The 18957-nt window shown below is 35.5% G+C and overlaps 1 protein-coding gene across 2 annotated transcripts in view; it reads right to left on the bottom strand.

The window, feature by feature from the left end:
* Nucleotides 1–18957, bottom strand: part of myo3a (myosin IIIA) — a 120018-nt gene that overhangs the window by 18140 nt on the left and 82921 nt on the right. For both annotated transcript variants that reach the window (XM_073830435.1, XM_073830436.1), the window contains 7 exons: nt 16993–17119; nt 14085–14295; nt 12382–12523; nt 8350–8503; nt 7722–7810; nt 5443–5572; nt 2752–2828 (listed from right to left, as the gene is read on the bottom strand). In XM_073830435.1, coding sequence (XP_073686536.1) covers nt 2752–2828; nt 5443–5572; nt 7722–7810; nt 8350–8503; nt 12382–12523; nt 14085–14295; nt 16993–17119 — 930 coding nt within the window. The remainder of the gene's footprint in view (nt 1–2751; nt 2829–5442; nt 5573–7721; nt 7811–8349; nt 8504–12381; nt 12524–14084; nt 14296–16992; nt 17120–18957) is intronic.

The raw sequence follows: 18957 nt of genomic DNA, 5'->3' as shown, positions 1-18957 counted from the left end.
AAGTTCAGAAGAACAGCATTTATCTGAAAAAATTAACAAAAGCTTTTTATTTCAGATAAATGTTGATCTTTGAATTTTTCAATTTTTTCTTAAATAAATGACATTTTAAAACATATTCAAATAGAAAACAGTTATTTTAAATAGTAAAAATACTTCAAAATTGTACTGTTTTTGCTGTACTTTGGATCAAATTAATGCATGCTTGATGAGGAGAAGAGATTTCTTTAAAAAACATTAAATATCTTACTGTTCAAAAACTTTTGACTGGTATTGTAGTTAAGGTAGTTGTTAAGTTTAGGTATTGTGTAGGATTAGGGATGTAGAATATGGTCATGTAGACATACTAATACTAGGCATACTAATAAACAGCTAGTTAATAGTAAGAATTGGTCCTTATACTAAAGTGTTACCGAAGCTCTCATCAAAGAAAAACAAACATTAGCCCACTGACTTATGAATGCTCTCATTTCTACACCTTCTTCACTTTTCTAACACCTTCAGTATTCACTATTTTGCACTGTGTAGTTGGTAATTTCACATGCAATAAGCCATAGCCAATCAAAACAGAGGTCATTTACTTATGTAAATCTTAAAGGCACAGTAGCAATGACAAAACACTACAGAGCCCCTAATGGGACATGGTGATGGAAATATACGACAAATTATATTTGGTGCTTTTTCATTTTCTCATACTGTGTTTCATAGAGAACTACGTCATTAGTTAAGGGGAGACTTTGCAGGCAAAAACACTGTTTATTCATGCACCTGTCATGTTTTAGATTTTGGGCTTTTTGGATTTATATAAAGTGTTTTTTTCAGACTAGTGGTAAAAAAAAAAACATCCAAAAGACACTGTTAAGTGTTTCTTTTTTGGCACTTTATCTATTTGTGTTAATAGATTTCAATTACAATACATATTTTTAAAGGCTGTTTTCTTAAAATGAGTTTTTTCTCCTACACTGAGCCATAAATCTCCACTTTGGTAGCACTTACACTCACCAAACGTTAAATTTTTATTCCTGTCTATATCCTGAAGGGACTTGTTTATATATAATTTGCTTGATTTTATACAACATTTTATTCTCTAAAAAACATAAAAAATAGATTGTTTTAGAGGTATTTTCTAAATTGTGGAGTGACAAAATGAGAAAATTCTAAATTCTCTCTGTAAAAACATTTGACTCTTATATGTCTAAAAAACTATATTATGTAAAATTAAACAAGGATTTTGAAATTGACATCATCCATTTTTTTTGTGCTAGAAATGTGTGCAAATTATTTATTATTTAAATTATTATATTTCATTAAATAATGCCTTATTTGCATATTTAAACCTAACATTTTAGAAAACTTGTAATACAATTTTTTTTTTTACAATTATCAATGTAATCAATCAACTTGGTAAGTAAAGTCATAACTATTCGTTGTTTTTTTTTTTTTTTTTACCCTATTCACCTACAGTGTCTCACCTTAAATTTTATTGTAAAACTACTGCATTCTCCAGTTGTTTTGTGTTTGCTCCAAAACATTTGTGGGCTTTCAATAAAGTTTGAATTTGCTCCTAAACAACTGTGTTCTATCAAGAAAGTTTACAATCACTCAGATACGTGTGTTATCAAGAAACTTTGCATTCATTCCAAAACATTTGCATTCTTATAAAACGATTGCCATCTGTTCACTCCAAAACATTTGCATGCTCTCAAGAAACTTTGTGTTCCCTCAAAGCATTTAAAGGTTTAGTTCAACAAAAAATGAAAATTAGCCCATGATTTACTCATCCTCAAGGCATCCTAGGTGTATGACTTTCTTGTTTTAGTCAAATCCAATCTGAGTTATATTAAAAATTGTCCTAGCTCTTTCAAGCTTTATAATGGCAGTGGGTGGGTGCTTCTGTTCAACAGTCCAAAACAAGTCCAATTAAAGCTCATTCATCAATAATAAACAGTGCCTCACATGGCTCTAGGGGGTGAATAAAAGCATCCTGTAGTAAATCAATAGATTTTTGTAATAAAAAGATATGTAAAGAAAAATGTTGGAGGATTTCGATATAAGCCAAGAGGAGACTCCCTTACTAAAGTAAGTAAACTTTGCTTCCTTTGCTTCTGTAAACAAATGTTGGTTTCGGGATATCAGCGACGCATACCCAATGCATACGTCCTACGTCATCCACCCGGAACGGCTTGCATGTATGACAGTTAGCACAAGTTAAATAAAAATGATTATTATGTCTTAAATATGGATATTTTCTTACAAAAATGCATTGATTCGCTGTAGGAGGCCTTTATAAACCCCCTAGAGCCATGTGAAACACATTTTATTATGTATGGATGCATTTTATTGGACTTCTTTTGGATTGTTAAGCAGAAGCACCTGCCCACTACCATTATAAAGCTTGGAACAGCCAGGATAATTTTTAATATATCTCAGATTGGATATGACTGAAAAAAGAAAGTCATATACACCTAGGATACCTTGAGGGTGAGTAAATCATGGGCTAATTTTCATTTTTGGGTGAACCAACCCTTTAAATTCCCTCAAGAAACTTTGCAATCGCACAAAACATTTACATTCTCTTGCAAAACTATTGCATTCCCCTGAGTAACAAAAGTACAGAATTTTGTGAGCAAAGTTTCTTGGAAGAACGCAAGGGTATATATATTTTTTATCCTTCCATGTCATTGTATTTTATCATTACCATGTCCCTTTACGAGCTTTGTAGTACACAGAGGAGAAGAGGGCAAAACGAGGTACCTTGGCAAAGTTAATGGTGCGTTGTGATTGTTGTGTGCCCATACGAGCAGCCTTGCCTTTAGTGTGAGCCAGGTTACCTGCACAAAGAGAGAGGTCAGGGGAAATATCTTCTCTCAATGCGATAACCACACACATTAGAAATCTGCTGTTGATACTTCATTAGATTAGATCACATGTTCTTTAAAGATAATCTACCATTTATCGTAAGGTAAACCATTTCAAGGGCACTGCGATATGTGGTCTTTAGAGGTCAGTGCTGACAGATAAATAAGCTTCACAATGGTCAAGTAGCTAACAAAAGCCTTATGAATGAAGCCCGTAGGTTTGAAATCCCAGCAGACTTCCTGGAAACAATCCCCAGTGAATCTCACTGGACGTAATCGACTGTGTCAGTCAGACGACCTCCATTCATCACATCAGATCACATGGGAGTGAGCACATTTTCTTTTCTAGAGAGAGTGCTACACGCATTCACTCAGACCAATAGATCAAAATCTCTGCTTAACATTTCAGACAGGATGGTGTTTGCACTGTCATTTTCATTCTGTGAGATTGTGGTGCAGTCTATAATGCAGTTTAATTTAATAGAATGTGACTATACTGTTCATTTGGCTGCTCGTGCAATCTATGCTAAATCACTCTACAGTATTGTTGCCTTATCTAGCAGGTCACATATATACGGTTGAAGTCAAAAGTTTACATACACCTTGCAGAATCTGCAAAATGTTAATAATTTCATTAAGAGGGATCATACAAAATGCATTTATAAAAATGGCCCTGTTCAAAAGTTTAAATGCACTTGATTCTTAATAGTGTGTTGTTATCTGAATGGTCCACGACTGTGTTTTTTGTTTGTTTGTTTAGTGATAGTTGCCCTGCTGAAAAAACAGCATATGCTGGTTAGGTAGGTTTTGGTGCTGGGATGCTGGTTTTAGCTGGTTTATGCTGGTCCTTTGTTGGTTAATGCTGGTCCTTTGCTGGTTCATGCTGGTCATTAGCTGGTTAATGCTGGTCCTTTGCTGGTTTATGCTGGTCCTTTGCTGGTTTATGCTGGCCATGTTGCTGGTCAAGGACCAGCATAAACCAGCAAAGGACCAGCATTAACCAGCAAATGGCCAGCATTAACTAGCAAAGGACCAGCATAAACCAGCTAAAACCAGCATCCCAGCACCAAAAACTACCTAATCAGCATATGCTGGTTTTTTCAGCAGGGTCAGAAAATGTAAATTTAGGAGTGCTTCTTGGACTCAAAACAAGTTTGTTAGAGGTGCTCTTTGGATGGGAAAATATAGTCGAAAAAGCAAGAGGAACTCTAAGGCACTCTCATATAGAAGTTAAAAAGCCTTTATTGTAGCAGCTTGGTCACATTAAACCTTTCTAAAAACTCCAACGCGTTTCTGCAACATAGCCTGCATCAGGGAGTCAAAAAAAAAAAAAAAAATGTTCATGAGTCCCTTGTTTGCTCTGAACAGTTAAACTGCCTGCTGTTATTCAGAAAAAAATCCTTCAGGTCCCACAATTTCTGTGTTTTTTCATCATTTTTGTGCATTTGAACCCCAACATTAACTGTATGATTATGATAACTATTACAGAAGGAAAAACGTGAGAAGGAAAATAGCTGGGGGATGAAAACTTTTGAACAGGATGGGGATTTTTTAATTTTTCTTATCATTTTCACTTTGCATTTAGTACTGCCCTTCAGGGGCTACATAAGATAGTTACACCAGAGGCTACATAAGATAGTTCCCAGAAGACAAAATAAGTCAAACTTACCCTGATCTTAAATTCTAAAAGTTTTCACCCCCCCCCCCCAGCTCTTAATGCATCTGGTTTCCTTCTGGAGCATCACAGAGAGTTTGAATCTTCAGTAATAGTTGCTTACTGAGTCCCTCAGTTGTCCTTATTGTGAAAAGATGGATCTCAAAATCATACAGTCATTGTTGTAAAGGGTTCAATTTCACAAAAAGAATTTGTGGGACCTAAAGAATTTTTCTGAAGAACAGTGGGCAGTTTAACTGTTCAGGACAAACAAGGGACTCATGAACAACTATAATAAAACAAAACAAACAAACAAAAAAACCCTAGATGTGGTTTATTCAGGTAACAACACAGTATTATGAATCAAGTGTATGCAAACTTTTGAATGGGGTCATTTTATATATTCAGCTTATTTTCTGTTGTGGACTATATGTAAACGTCTTTTATGGGAAATATCTTATTCAGATCAGTAATAAAAAATAACATGCATTTTGTTTGATTTTGACAAAATAATTAATCCATGTGTTTTAGGCCTCAGTTAGTTTCTTGTTTTGCGACTGAAAAGTAATCAAACTGCAGGACTGGTGGATGTACTCAAAGCAACAAAATGTTCCCATTTACTTTTTTTTTTTCTGGCAGCACAATGGAAAAAAAATGAGTAATTGAACGAGGCAATTACACAATGATTGGATTGACTGACACATTGTTAGAGGTCACTGTTTAGAAAATCTGTCTCATACAGAGAGAACGAATGAGACACACACACCTAAAGCTTTATAAGTGCATGTCTAAATGAATGTGTGTGGATGTGTGGGTTCCTTAGCAACATAAAACAATTATATCTGTATTCAAAGGGACAGAAAATGAAGCATCTAAACAGCAGACGAACCAAAGGCTTTAAGGGTTTCTACAGAGTACAAAGTCAAAGCAAACCTGTTTTAGTGAGCGGGTGAGTAACCAGTTTACGGATCAGTTCATTCTCTGACGACCTCAGCAGAAGAACAATATCAGCGGGCAGAGCATCTCTGTTCTTACCCAGGAAGCCGCTGGCATTATAAATTACCTGACCACACAAGAAACAAGATGCATTTACATCCAACAGACTATTATCTTCACAGATGAACTTGGCTAAAAGGAGTAGTTCACTTTCAGAACAAAAATTTACAAATTATGTACTCACCCCCTTGTCATCCAAGATGTTCATGTCTTTCTTTCTTCAGTCGTGAAGAAATTGTGTTTTTTGAAGAAAACATTTCAGGATTTCTCTCCATATAATGGACTTCTATGGTGTACCTGAGTTTATACTTCCAAAATGCAGTTTAGATGCAGCTTCAAAGGGCTCTAAATGATCTCAGCTGAGGAAGAAGGGTCTTATCTAGCGGAACAATCGGTTATTTTCTAAAAACATTTACAACTTATATACTTTTTAATCTCAAACGCTCGTCTTGCCGAGCTAGACAAGACAAGCATTTGACGTTAAAAAGTATATAAATTGTCAATTTTTTTTTAGAAAATAACTGATCGTTTTGCTAGATAAGACCCTTCTTTCCTCATCTGTGATCATTTAGAGCCCTTTGAAGCTGCATTTTGGAAGTTCAAACTCGGGGGCACCTTAGAAGTCCTTTATATGGAGAGAAATCCTGAAATGTTTTACTCAAAAAACACCATTTCTTTACGACTGAAGAAAGAAAGACATGAACATCTTGGATGACAAGGGGGTGAGTACATTATCTGTAAATTTATGTTCTGAAAGTGAACTGCTCCTTTAAAGGGTTAGTTAAACCAAAAATGAAAATTCTGTCATTAATTACTCACCCTCATGTCATTACAATACCTGTAAGACCTTCGTTTATGGGACGATTTTAGTCTTGAAATTCAAATGAATCAAATAGAATCGACAAACAGATGTGAATGCACGCGTGTCGCCTGATCCACAAATGCACATTTTAATCACTACATGCACAAATTATGATACTTTAATACAAACCATAACATTCACAAATATGTCTCTGTTTGAACAAAATGCTGCACATTAATGTAATTCTTAACTCTGCAGACACCGGTTGGAAAGCATTTGTTTCAGTGTAGAGACGTAAATTTGTGTTTTTTTTTTTTTTGTTTTTTTTCAAATCTTGTACACGTTATTGAATTGCACTGGGCCTTGTTTGTGTGTGAAATGCTGTAAACAGCGAAAATGAAGTCTCAAAATCCAAATGAACTGAACAAGATTGACTTGAGCAAGACGTCAATAAATGCACGCGTGTCACCTGATCCACAAATGCACAGAATCATTTTTGCATGAGCAATTTATGATGTATTAATGTAGAACAGAACATTTTTATTCGCAAACATGTCTGTGTTTGTACAAATTGCTGCACGATCATTTAATCCCGAATTACACTGACTCAAATTGAAAGGCATTTATTTGTGTTTTCTAAGATACATGCATAAAATATATGCAGTACATGGATAATTGTGCGTGAATCTATTAATTATTTTGAGTCTAAAATCATCCCATATTCGTTCATCTTCGAAACACAAATTACGATATCTTTGATTAAATCCGAGAGCTTTCTGACCCTGCATAGACAGCAATGCAACTGAAATGTTCAAGGCCCAGAAAGGTAGTAAGGACATTGTTACAATAGTCCATGTGACATGCGTTGTGTGGTATTGTCACGAACGTGCATCGAAGACTGACACGGAAGAGAAGAAATTGTTGAATAAAGTAATTATTTTTGTTTTGTTTGTGCATAAAAAGTATTCTTGTAGCTTATGGTTCAACCACTGATGGACTATTTTTTCGATGTCCTTAATACCTTTCTGGGCCTTAAACGTGGTAGTTGCGTTACTGTCTAGGGAAGGTCAGAAAACTCTCTTACGGGTTTGGAACGACATGAAGGTGAGATAGTTACATACACAAAAGTTTTCATTTTTTATATAGTGAAAGTCAATGGGCAAGTTCTTCCCACTATTAAAAAAAAAAACCCTGTTTATTTAAGAGCTCTGTATTTGGGGAACACGAAATGATTCTTTAATGGCACTGCTGTTAAAACTCCATTTTGGATCCTTTATTTATAGCAGTGCAAATAATGCCAGAATTGTCCTTTTTGGATAAACAACCCATCTAATTCTCTTTTCACAACTTTGTCTCTGTGGTATGTTTGAAAAAGATGCATAAATAAATACTGATAAATAAAAAAAAATTCTACCTTGCCTGCGTAGTGATGGATTCCAAAGCCCAGATCAACTCTTTTTGGTCTCCAGAAGTGTTTGGACTTTAAGTTGTCCTCAAATTTCTCTAAACAAACAAGACAACTGCTTGTTAATCACAATGTATTCACTTACACGCCCATCCAGTCACAAGTTCATTAATTCAATAATTAATTTGGTCATTTAATTCATCATTTGTCAGTTCATGTATTCATTTGCTCATTTGTTCGTTCACCCTTATTCATTAATTCATTCATCCATTTGTGATAACATAAGATACACGTGAATGAATTCATTCATCCGTTTCATTCAGTATAAAGCAAATAAAGCTAAGTCATGGAAAAACAGCTAGGCATCTAGTCTTGGCATGCTGAATTATTCAGCTGTCAGTCAAAGACTTGTCAGTCAAATGTTTGATGACAGCCTCTCCCTTGTTCTTGTGGGTTTGAGCGTACATCTGTTTGCATGTGTGTGTGTGTGTGTGTGTGTGTGTGTGTGTGTGTGTGTGTGTGTGAGAGAGAGTTTAAGTGTCCCTTGGTCATAAGACACCAGGCGAACAATACTAAAGCTTAAAGCTCTATGATGTAGATGTTTCTGCGAGAAGGTCAGTTGTTGAGAGGAACTTGCCGACAAGGGTCTGGTCAGTCGCCTGAGGAAAGCGACTCTCCTCATCTAGTAGCGCTAACATGCCCATGGGCTTCTGAAGGAACAGATCCAGCAGTGGCCGGTTGTCTTCATATTCAATCACTCGAGCATCTACGTCTTCATTCAGATACTCATCCTGCAGAGAAACCAAATGATTTAATGTAGTTGTATGAGGTTATTAAAATCTGTTCTATTAGAATTAGAACAATAAACAGTTTTGTTCGAGAAATGATAGTTTAGACTGGTGATTGACTAGAAATCAGTTATTTTACATTGTAATCATATTTCACAATATTTACTATATATATATATTTTTTTTTTTTTTCAAATTAATGCAGCCTGGGTGAGTGACGGAGACTTTTTAAAACATGATAAAATACTACCAACCCCCAAATTTGTAGAACCAAAGATGTAAAACTATCTGTGTTTACCTATTTTTAGGTAAACAAAAAATTTAGCTGCAAGCAGCGATTACCGGGGTTCAAGTGCTTTAAGAAATTCAAGCACATATGAAAAAAGACATTACATTACATATTATTTAGCAAGCCTTGGAACTACTTGAATCAATGATTAAACATGCATTTTGGGCAAATCCTGGTAATTTACCATAGAAATATGATGTTTTTAACATTTATGACTGTTATAGCACCAACTGTGGTCCGATCTCCCTAAAACTTTGCATACATGTTGAGAATGTGAGCTGTGCTCACCAGGTTTTGTGAAGTTTTTAGTTTTCCCTTTGGCTTTATAGGCTTTTGGCTATGTTTGGATAGAGCCCTTTTCTAAATGACCCCATTATAGCTTTTTTGGCCTAGAGAGTCCAGAGAATTGTACTGCAGTGTTTTTTTTCCCCCTAACTGAGTGAAAAACCTAGGACTAGTTTGCAAAAGTAGGTTTTCTTTTCTTTTTTTTTTTTTTTCTTTTTTTACAGTTTCTCAAGCATTTAACAAATGGTTTAATTGACAGCAGTGGTTCTAGAGGCAAAGTTGTTCGGAATGAGGAGGTCTATCGTAAGACACAAATTTTATGTGTACGTGTGAAAAACGGTGCAATGTACAATAATTTACGCCTTTGAAAAATGAGATATTGCCCCACAGTGGCTGATTTCTTTTAAATTTTCCCACAGATCTTTAGGGCCATGAATCAAACAGGCCACTACGTTTCATTCCAACCGACCTCCACTACCCTGTTCTAATAGGTGCTCAAAGTTCATCGGCCATGTCCTTATAGCCACTCACTGCACTTTGGACCAATGCCATGCATACCAATTTTCATGTCAATAGGACAAACAATTTCATAGTTATGACCATTTTTTCCTGGCCAAGTGGCTAAGCTTCACAATATTTTTTTGTGTGACCTCAGATTCAGCTCTTATATATGCGTTATGAGTTTGGCAAAGATATTTAATTCCGTTCAAAAGTTATAAAAGCCCCTTTCAAACGTTTTGGCGTCCCTTTACGACGGAGAGTCGAAAGTTCAACTTTTTTTTGATAATTATTGATATTCACTCTCCAGAGAATTTTCCTGCACTGGTTTGGTTTTGATTAGGCGAAAAACCTAGGACGTTTTCCACAAAAGTAGTTTTTTTCAAAAAATGCAGGGTGACGGACATGGCTTAGGAGTTATTTTCGTTGTAGCGCCCCAGTCAGGCCAACTGGGGTGAGCCTTGGTAACGCTGTAGATGATGTGAGTACTACCATCCCTTCAAGTTTCAAGTTGAGTTACGGTTTGGTCTGCCTGACAGGTTTTACGTGGAGATTGCTGATCCTTGGCCAATCTAACAATTACAATAGGGTTTCAGTGACAATTTTGACTACATTTCATCCGGTCCAGATTTTTTCTCATTTCTCGGCCATGAGTCAAACAGGCTCACCAAGTTTCGTTCTAATCGACCTCCGCTAGCCTGTTCTAATAGGTGCTCAAAGTTCATTGGCCATGTTTTCTGAGATATGCAAATGTCCTTATAGCCACTCACGGCACTTTGGACCAAGGCCATGCGTACAAATTTTAATTTAATTTAATAATTTAATAAACATAATAATTATAATTAAAAAAAATATATATAATTAATTTAATAAACCCTCTTTTAGTGCCTTGAAGTGGCCAAGCTCTGTGATATTTTTTCATGTGAACTCAGATTCAGCTCTTATATATGCGTTGTGAGTTTGGCAAAGATATCTCATTCTGTTAAAACGTTATAGCCATTTTAGTAAAGCCCCTTTCAAACATTTTGGCATCCCTTTGCGACGGAGAGTCAAAAGTTTTTTCGATAATTATTGATATTCACTCTCCAGAATTTTCCTGCACTGGTTTGGTTCCGATTAGGCGAAAAACCTAGAACTTTTTCGCAAAAGTATATATATATAAGTATATATATATATACTTATTTTCAAAAAATCGAAGTACTTAAAAAATGTGCAGGGTGACGGACAACGGTTTAGGCGCCCTAGTCAGGCCAACTGGGGTGAGCCTTGGTGACATTGTAGATGTAGATTATAGATGTGTGAGTACTACCATCCCTCCAAGTTTCAAGTCTCTACAAGTGACGGTTTTGTCTGCCTGACAGGCTTTATGTGGAGATTGCTGATCCTTGGCCACTCTAACAATTACAATAGGGTTTCAGCTGCAATTTTGACTAAATTTCTTCATCCAGTCCAGATTTTCTAATTTCTTGCCCCCAATACAACATGAAAAAAAAAAAAAATTACATTCAGACATTACATTCATATTTTGAAATGTCTAGTTTGATTACACTATGTCTCTGAATGTGATGTTTTCTGAGACTTTTACGTTTGACGCTGATATTGTAGTGCACCTGAATTTCTCCTTGGGGAACATACTTCTGTTCATCCATCCACTAATATCTGTAAGCTCCCAACAACACTGCTGACTTCTGCTAGCTGATGCCTGGAGCTCCGTAGCCGCCTAAATCTGAACTACTCTGTGTGTCAGGCAATTCCTGCTGCTGCACAATGACTTCCTGTGAGCAGAGCACTCCACCCAAAGAGCAAATGTCATGTCTGTCTTGTCTCTAGACTGCCATGTTGATAAATTACAATACACAAATGGACTTAAATTATTCACTGGCGAAATGCATCAACAGACATATAGAAGCTTGTCCAAGTAATCCAATCTCTGGTGTAGAATAGAGCTTTTAGCCGCGGGTAAAGTAATCCTGCGAACAGGGAACAACCTCATTTTTTGGGACAGTAAGACTGCTGCTGACACACAAGCCCCAGGGATGCAAAAACAACAGAGATTTGAAGCAACACTGGCACACACAAAAAACAAAAAAACAAAAAAACAAAACAGAAAAAACACTTTTTAATGTTTACTTCAGGCAACATACTCATGAGTTCTCGGAGTAGAAAAGAAATAATAATACGGAGAACACACATTAAAAAAGAATTTCCAGGTAAAGCTCACAAAGCAATGTCTAGGTCACATTCCACTCCAAAATATTACTGTTATTATTATTGTAGCAATGCCTAACAGTCAAATAACAATGCCCTAGCACCCTCTCAGCAACTGCCTAGCAAATAAATATACTTGTTAGTTTTATCCATATAAATATTAATGAATTATGCATCAACCACAGAAATGTGGGCTCACAGCCACACATATACCTAAAGGAGCATTTTCTCTCTACTTATAGAAACAGAACAAAGTCAGCGGCTCCTGACGTAACCCTTGTTTCAGATGATTTATGAAGGCACTAATGTGGGTTAGTCACAAACGTTTAGAGGCACCAAATCACTTTTCCCCTCAAGGCTACAGTCAGCCCAGTCAGTCTGGGGAATTGCCACGCTTGTCTGCGTCAAAAGAAAACGGAATATTCGACTCCCCTTCCCTCCATTTCTCACAACACCGTGATACGATAAATGATGAGGTGTTACTACCATTTAGATGGAAATAAGGCTGTGCAGAGGAAGAAAAATAAAAATGCTCTCAAAAGGCATAGAAAAGCTCCCAAACAACTGAAGACTGGATAAAAAGACCAGAGACTAAATGTACCTGCTCCCAGGCGAAGATGTGCTGGTTGAAGTAGAACTGGATCTGCTCATTGGCAATGTTGATGCAGAGCTGCTCAAAAGAGTTCCTCTTAAAGTTTTCAAAGCCAAATATGTCCAGAATACCAATGTTTAGACCTTCCTCCCTGGAGAGAAATTCAAGGATTCACGAATTAAGAAAAATTGGATTGAACTATTTCTTTCTAGTTTCTGGTCAATTAGGAGATATTCTAAAGTTGTTACAGTCTTCGATGGTGGTCTTGAAAGACTTTGATGTATAGTGTTTGAGTTCATATTTGGGCTATTCTACAGAACTGGTCCAAACTGCTGTCCCAAAACCAAAAAACACATTTAAAACGAATTTAAGTATTCAAATAGATGTTTATTATCTGTTGAAACCCACAATAATATTTAAAATATCTGTAAATGCAATTGGAAGGTGGCTGTCCCGAATCCTAACCCATACATTTTAACTTGAATTTAAAAATAATATTGAAATAATTTTTGTAGTTTTTTCCATTGTTGTTTTTTTCTTTATTTTATATTTTCTTTGTAAATTATGAAACTTTATGTTAATTTTCATGTCACTACCGAAGCTATGTTTTAGTCCATTGGCTGAGACTGATTTTAACTACACCTCTACATTAATGATCAGGAAATATTTATGTGTCCATCTCTCTCATAGCTACACGGTGATAGGCCCCATCATTTTAAGGTAAATGTGTTCAAAAGTATGTAAAATGTGTGTAACTTTAAAGAATGTCACTACCGAACGCCATTTTTGACAAAAGGGAACACATAATCCTTTAATTGGGGGAAATAAACAAAACTTTAGTGCAGTTACACAAAATTTTAGTATTTTAGTATGAGGGTTAAAATTCTGTAATGTAATGTGGTTACTGCCAAAACATTACTGTCACTACCGAAAACATGCAGTCACTACCAAAACATGTGATGTTTTGTCGAAAAAAGTATACTGAATTATCAATTATGATAGTGTTTGTTTCAATGTATATTCACGAATCCTTAAGTTTAAATCAGTATGATCAACTTTTGCCTTTTACAAAGAAATTTTTGATATAAAATGCAACTAATCTCATAAATCACACTTGAAAATAACTTTCTATTTTGAAAAAAATAAAAAAATAAAATAAAAAATAAAATAAAATATCTCACAGACTGTTACTGCACCCTCTGCTGCTCCGCTGGTTACTTCCGGTTTGGCAGCCATATAAACAGGGCCATGCCAAACAGGAGGTTGCGAAGTATTGTTTTGCTCTTGCGGACTCAACCAAGCGTTTTTCCTTGTTTCCATTGACTTGTTGCTTTTTTCCATTGCCTTTGCCCTTGTTCTGTTTTGTTTCCTAGTCTTAGCCATAGTCTTGCCTAGTTTGATCTTGTATTTTGACCCTCGCCTGTCTTATCGGATTATGCCTTTGTCTTTCCCTGGATGTTCCTGTTTGCTGATGTTTGTCCCTGCCTGTTCTGACCACGATCTGTACAATAAAGTTTGCGTTTGGATCTACTGACGCTGTCGTCGAGTCCCCGTTTGTAACAATACAATTTGCAGACATACAACATTTGTGGAAAAATATTTTTTTTTAAAGACGTTTCCAACTCTGACTTTGAACCAATTCTGTAGAATGGCCCATTTAGAGTTTTGATTGTAGACATTGAAATATTGACAAATCTGAGCACAGTTCTTACTCTGACTGGTTGTCTTGTTTTAGGAGAGAGTTGATTCGGTTGACGATCCAGCTAAACAGGCGTCCATAGAGGGCTTTGCCCATAGCGTCCCGTACCTCAGTGGCCTTCTCCACTGTGTTTGACCTCACGATGGTTTCACCCCGTGTGACCACACAATGAGAGGTCAACGCTTCCTGGAGCTCATCTGCACGGATACACAGCAGCGATGCAGCTGAACATGCAAACATATAAAAACATAATTATGTGCTAATTTAGTTTTTTAGGAGCTGCATGCCACTTCTATTCAAATTAAGTATGTACTGCATTGCTTATTTTAAAGTACACTTTTAGTTTATGTAACAAGTCAGAACATCAGTTTTGCTACCATCTCATGAAAATACAACAAACAAGAAACTAATTAAAATAGAAATAAAATCTAGAATAGTATTTTAATAATACTAAATCCAAACAACAACAAATACATTTATTTGACATACTCTTAGTTTTAGTATCTAGCTGAATTCTTTACCTTAAAATGTATTTGAAAGATATTACTAAGTGTTTTGCTATTGTAGGAAACACTTCACAATAAGGTTGCATTAATTTACGGCCCCTTCCATAGACGCAGCATTGCAAACACCTTCACATTAGCGTTAACTAGTTAACTTCATTAGTTAACATTAGTAAAATTCTTTAAATTTTTGTTAAATTATTACTCTGAGTTAATGTAATTTTATAAACTAACAATAAACAGTTGTAATTTTATCAACTAACATTGACAAAGATTAATAAATAGTGTAACAAATAGAGGTCGACCGATATTGGACTTTACCGATATCGATAGCTAGGTTGGACCACACTGGCCGATACCAATTAATCTACCGATAATTTTTTATATGAATACTGAATGGAAATTTGTAAATAAGATTTGTTATTTACTAGATTTGTAAATAAATAAAAAATATTAATATTAATTATATATTGATCATTACAGTTAGTTCATAGTTTATTATTGTTAACAAAAGCAATTACATTTTTAAAAGAAATGAACACACTTTAACAAGGAACAGTACTTCTATTCTACAGCTTTTATCAATCTTAATGTTACAAATGGACTCAAATTGTAAAGTACTGTATTACCATTACATCAACAGTCAAGCTAAAGATGGCCATCTTCAAATATCTACACAAAGTCCACAGAATTGAAATTAAATACATTTAGAAATACTGTGTACTTTCACAATTTATCTAAGCTTCTATTCTAGAACATTTGTGATTATCTAATCAAAATATGTTGGTCACACCGGGCAAAAGTGCAGCGCCTTGAAGAACTCGCAGCTATGTACAGACTTTGCTGTATAATGATGACCTTTTCAGCCGCTCTAGCAATGAAGTCAACCCGGAAAAACTATCGGCATGGATTTTTGCTGATAACTGAAAGTTTCGCCAATCAACTATCAGTGTCAATGAATCTGCAAAACCGATACATCGGTTGACCTCTGGTAACAAATGCAGTGCTTATTGTTAGTTAATGTTAGTTAATGCAATGTAAGTAATGCAAAACTACTTATGAAAAGCACTTAGCATGAATTAGCTTTTCCAGTTTTAAGTTTAGTTTAATTTTTAGCTTTTTTATTATGCTTTGGTTATTTCTATTTTTTATTTCTTGTATATTTCTATATATCTTACAACCCATTCACGACCATAAGAATTGGGGAACACGTAAAAATACGTACAATTTAGCAAAAATTTAGATTGAGGTTGTACGCATTCATACGAATTAGCTACCTCCTAAAATATGTCCCAATTGCCATGAGATCATGTTGGCTTTAATTTATTTTGATTACATTTACTGTTTGGTCTTAGTAATTTTAATTCTTCAACATCAACCTACTGTTTTTATTTCATTTAGTTGCCAAGTTTAAGTTTTGGTTTTTCACCTACTGGGGCCGAATCCCAGTTTACATATCTAGTTCTGCCATGAAACTCTAGATGACACAGGCAGATGGGTTGTTAACGTAACTGATGATATCACAGAGTTATACGACTGGCATAAGCTGATTGGGTCATGTTGCATACGCAACTAATGAGCTTGCAGCTTGCTGATGCTAGTAGCATTCACTTGGGAATTTTGCAGCACGCTTTCAGAGTTCCTCTGAAACCCTCCAACGTCTCCAGCTCCACCTGTAAAGATCTGCTATGGGTTATTTAATGATATTTTTGCAGCAGCAGTATGTCTTATATACTCACAGCACTGTATCGTCATATGCTTTGCCAGTAACAAGTTCTGTACTTAATCTACACCTGCAGCAGTAACCAACAGCAGCAGCAATTTAGCACTAGCAGCATAGCAGATCTATTCCACCAAGACCAAATACACTAACACTGTCATATCTATTACCATGCTAAACTTTTCTGAGAGTTGTCATGACATAAATACATATACTCATCAGTAATAGTGTATGTCACTAGTTCTGGTATACTTTTAGGTTCATACATTTAAAAAAGGGCTGTCTTCTGTCTCACAATATTTTTTCCTGCAATGGAAAAATCAATGATGAAAACATTCCAAACTCCCTTCAATGACATTTAATGCTTACTGTGTAATAAAAAAAAAAAAAAAAACTTAAACTGGTCAAATGTGGTTTGCTAGTTTAAGTTAGATAAGCTGGTGAAAAGTGTCCTAAACCCCTGTAAATCTATTAAGTCTGCTAAGAGCAACAAACCACCTCAGACTTGTTTGTGGAGATTTTTTTTTCAAAAGGGATGCAAATAGGGATTTACCCAGGGTAAATAAAAATGTAGCACTTCATAATTACATAATCACACACACCCATGAATGATTATATAACTGTGCTCAGGCCAAAAGGTTGTGTTGTACAGAGTAAAAGGTCAGCCTTGAAAACCTGGAATATGTGACAAATCTTACCACTCTCTAGTACTCCCATGTTGGAAATGTTGCTTTTGTCCGTCTGATGTTCCGAAGCCACTGATGTGAACTCGACATCACCTGCATTTAGGATCCCAGCCAAGATACTGTAAACACTCCCAAGCTCCTGATGAAATTATGACAAAAAATGTACCACAGTTGGTCATGTTGATAAATAATTAAATGGATTCAATAAAAGATTCCACAGAGGAGACGTCAGGCATAAATAACGTGATTGATTGCATCAACTCTAATAACATCTTTGTTTAAGCATCCCAGCCCAGAGGAATGAAACTGCTACATATTTCTGCAAATGTAGCATAGCAGCTAATATCTAGTGGCACATTGCCACGTCTGTCTATTCGATTATATGGATTCCCTAAAGAATACAGTGTTCCGTAATGTCAGTCATGTCACTCACAGGCCTGTGATTACTCATGTCTCTCTCGAGAAATAGAAAACTAAACTGACATTACAGAGACAGATGAAGAATTGCTGAAAATGTACTCACCCTCAAGCCATCCAAGATGTAGCTGAAGTTGTTTCTTTATTGGAAAGATTTGGAGAAATTCAGCATTGCATCACTATGCTCAACAATGGATCTTCTGAAGTGAATGGGTGCCGTGAACATGAGAGTTTAAACAATTGATAAAAACATCACTTTTAGTTAAAGTCCTCTATCCAAAATGTTGCTTTCTTCAGGGAAAAAGTTGTCTGAATCAGGAAAGAAATCAGTAAACATTCCAAAACAGCTATAAACAAATCTGCTGGCAGATTTTGATGTGAGAAGACAACAGGGGATGGACTTTTTCACGAAAGAAAGCATTATTATGTATTATGGACTCATATTTTGCCTTATTTGTTTCTTACAAACACAGTTTTTGATGGCACCCATTCACTGCAGAGGATCCATTGGTGAGCAAGAGATGCAATGCCAGATTTATCTAAATCTCTTCCAGTCCACCTCTTGGATGGTCTGAAGGTCAATTTTTGGCAAATTTCAGTTTGGATGAATTATTTCTTTTTCACAAGAACAGTATATGTGGACCACAAAACCAGTCATAAGGGTCAATTTTTTGAAATTGAGATTTATATTCCATCTCAATAAATAAGCTGAACCATTGATGTATGGTTTGTTAAGATAAGACAATATTTGGTTGAGATACTACTGAGGGTGCAAAAAAATCAAAATATTGAGAAAATCATCTTTAAAGTTGTCTAAAATGAGGTTCTTAGCAATGAATATTACTAATCAAAAATTAAGTTTTGATATATTTATGGTAGAAAATTGACAAAGTATCTTCACGGAACATGATCTTTACTTAATGTCCTAATGATTTTTGGCATAAAAGAATAATCGTTCATTTTGACCAATACAATGTATTTTTGGCTATTGCTACAAATATGCCTGTGCTACTTAAGGCTGGTTTTGTGGTCCAGGGTCACATATATGAAAAGCTAATGACTTACAATCAACATGATAAAAAATATAAAAACAATATATTTGAGTTTACTGCAAAATATTTGTAATTTTTGAAAAAGTATGGAAACAGCAACCTCTTGGATTGGTTGATCTCTCTCCAAGATAGACTGCGTAGTACTTCACAAAAATTTAGCTATTAAACAATTTCTTATTGGTAGCTTCAACAAATAAATCTATTTCTACTTAACAAGCTCATTTGTTTAATGTTGCGACTATGTTAAAAGGTTAAAAATTCTCTATAAAGAAACTAATTGGGTTTTTACTTACTTGCGCTTCGCTGTGAAAGTTTTGTAATCTTGGGATATCTGATATCTTATTTCACTGATAAGCTTGGATGTGGCCATCCAGACAAAATGGGCACTGGTAATGTATTCTAGCATGCATCATTGATTCGCCTGATGCTAACTGTGGAGACTGATGGCATTAGAGCACTGGGTCACAACTTCTACATAACCCTTTCACACAGGCCATCGCCAGCCTTA

This window comes from Garra rufa, chromosome 24 (assembly GCF_049309525.1).
Source record: "Garra rufa chromosome 24, GarRuf1.0, whole genome shotgun sequence".
NCBI classification, from domain to species: domain Eukaryota; kingdom Metazoa; phylum Chordata; class Actinopteri; order Cypriniformes; family Cyprinidae; genus Garra; species Garra rufa.
Note: the sequence above shows the minus strand (reverse complement) of the source record. Positions and strands in the feature narration are given on the sequence as shown.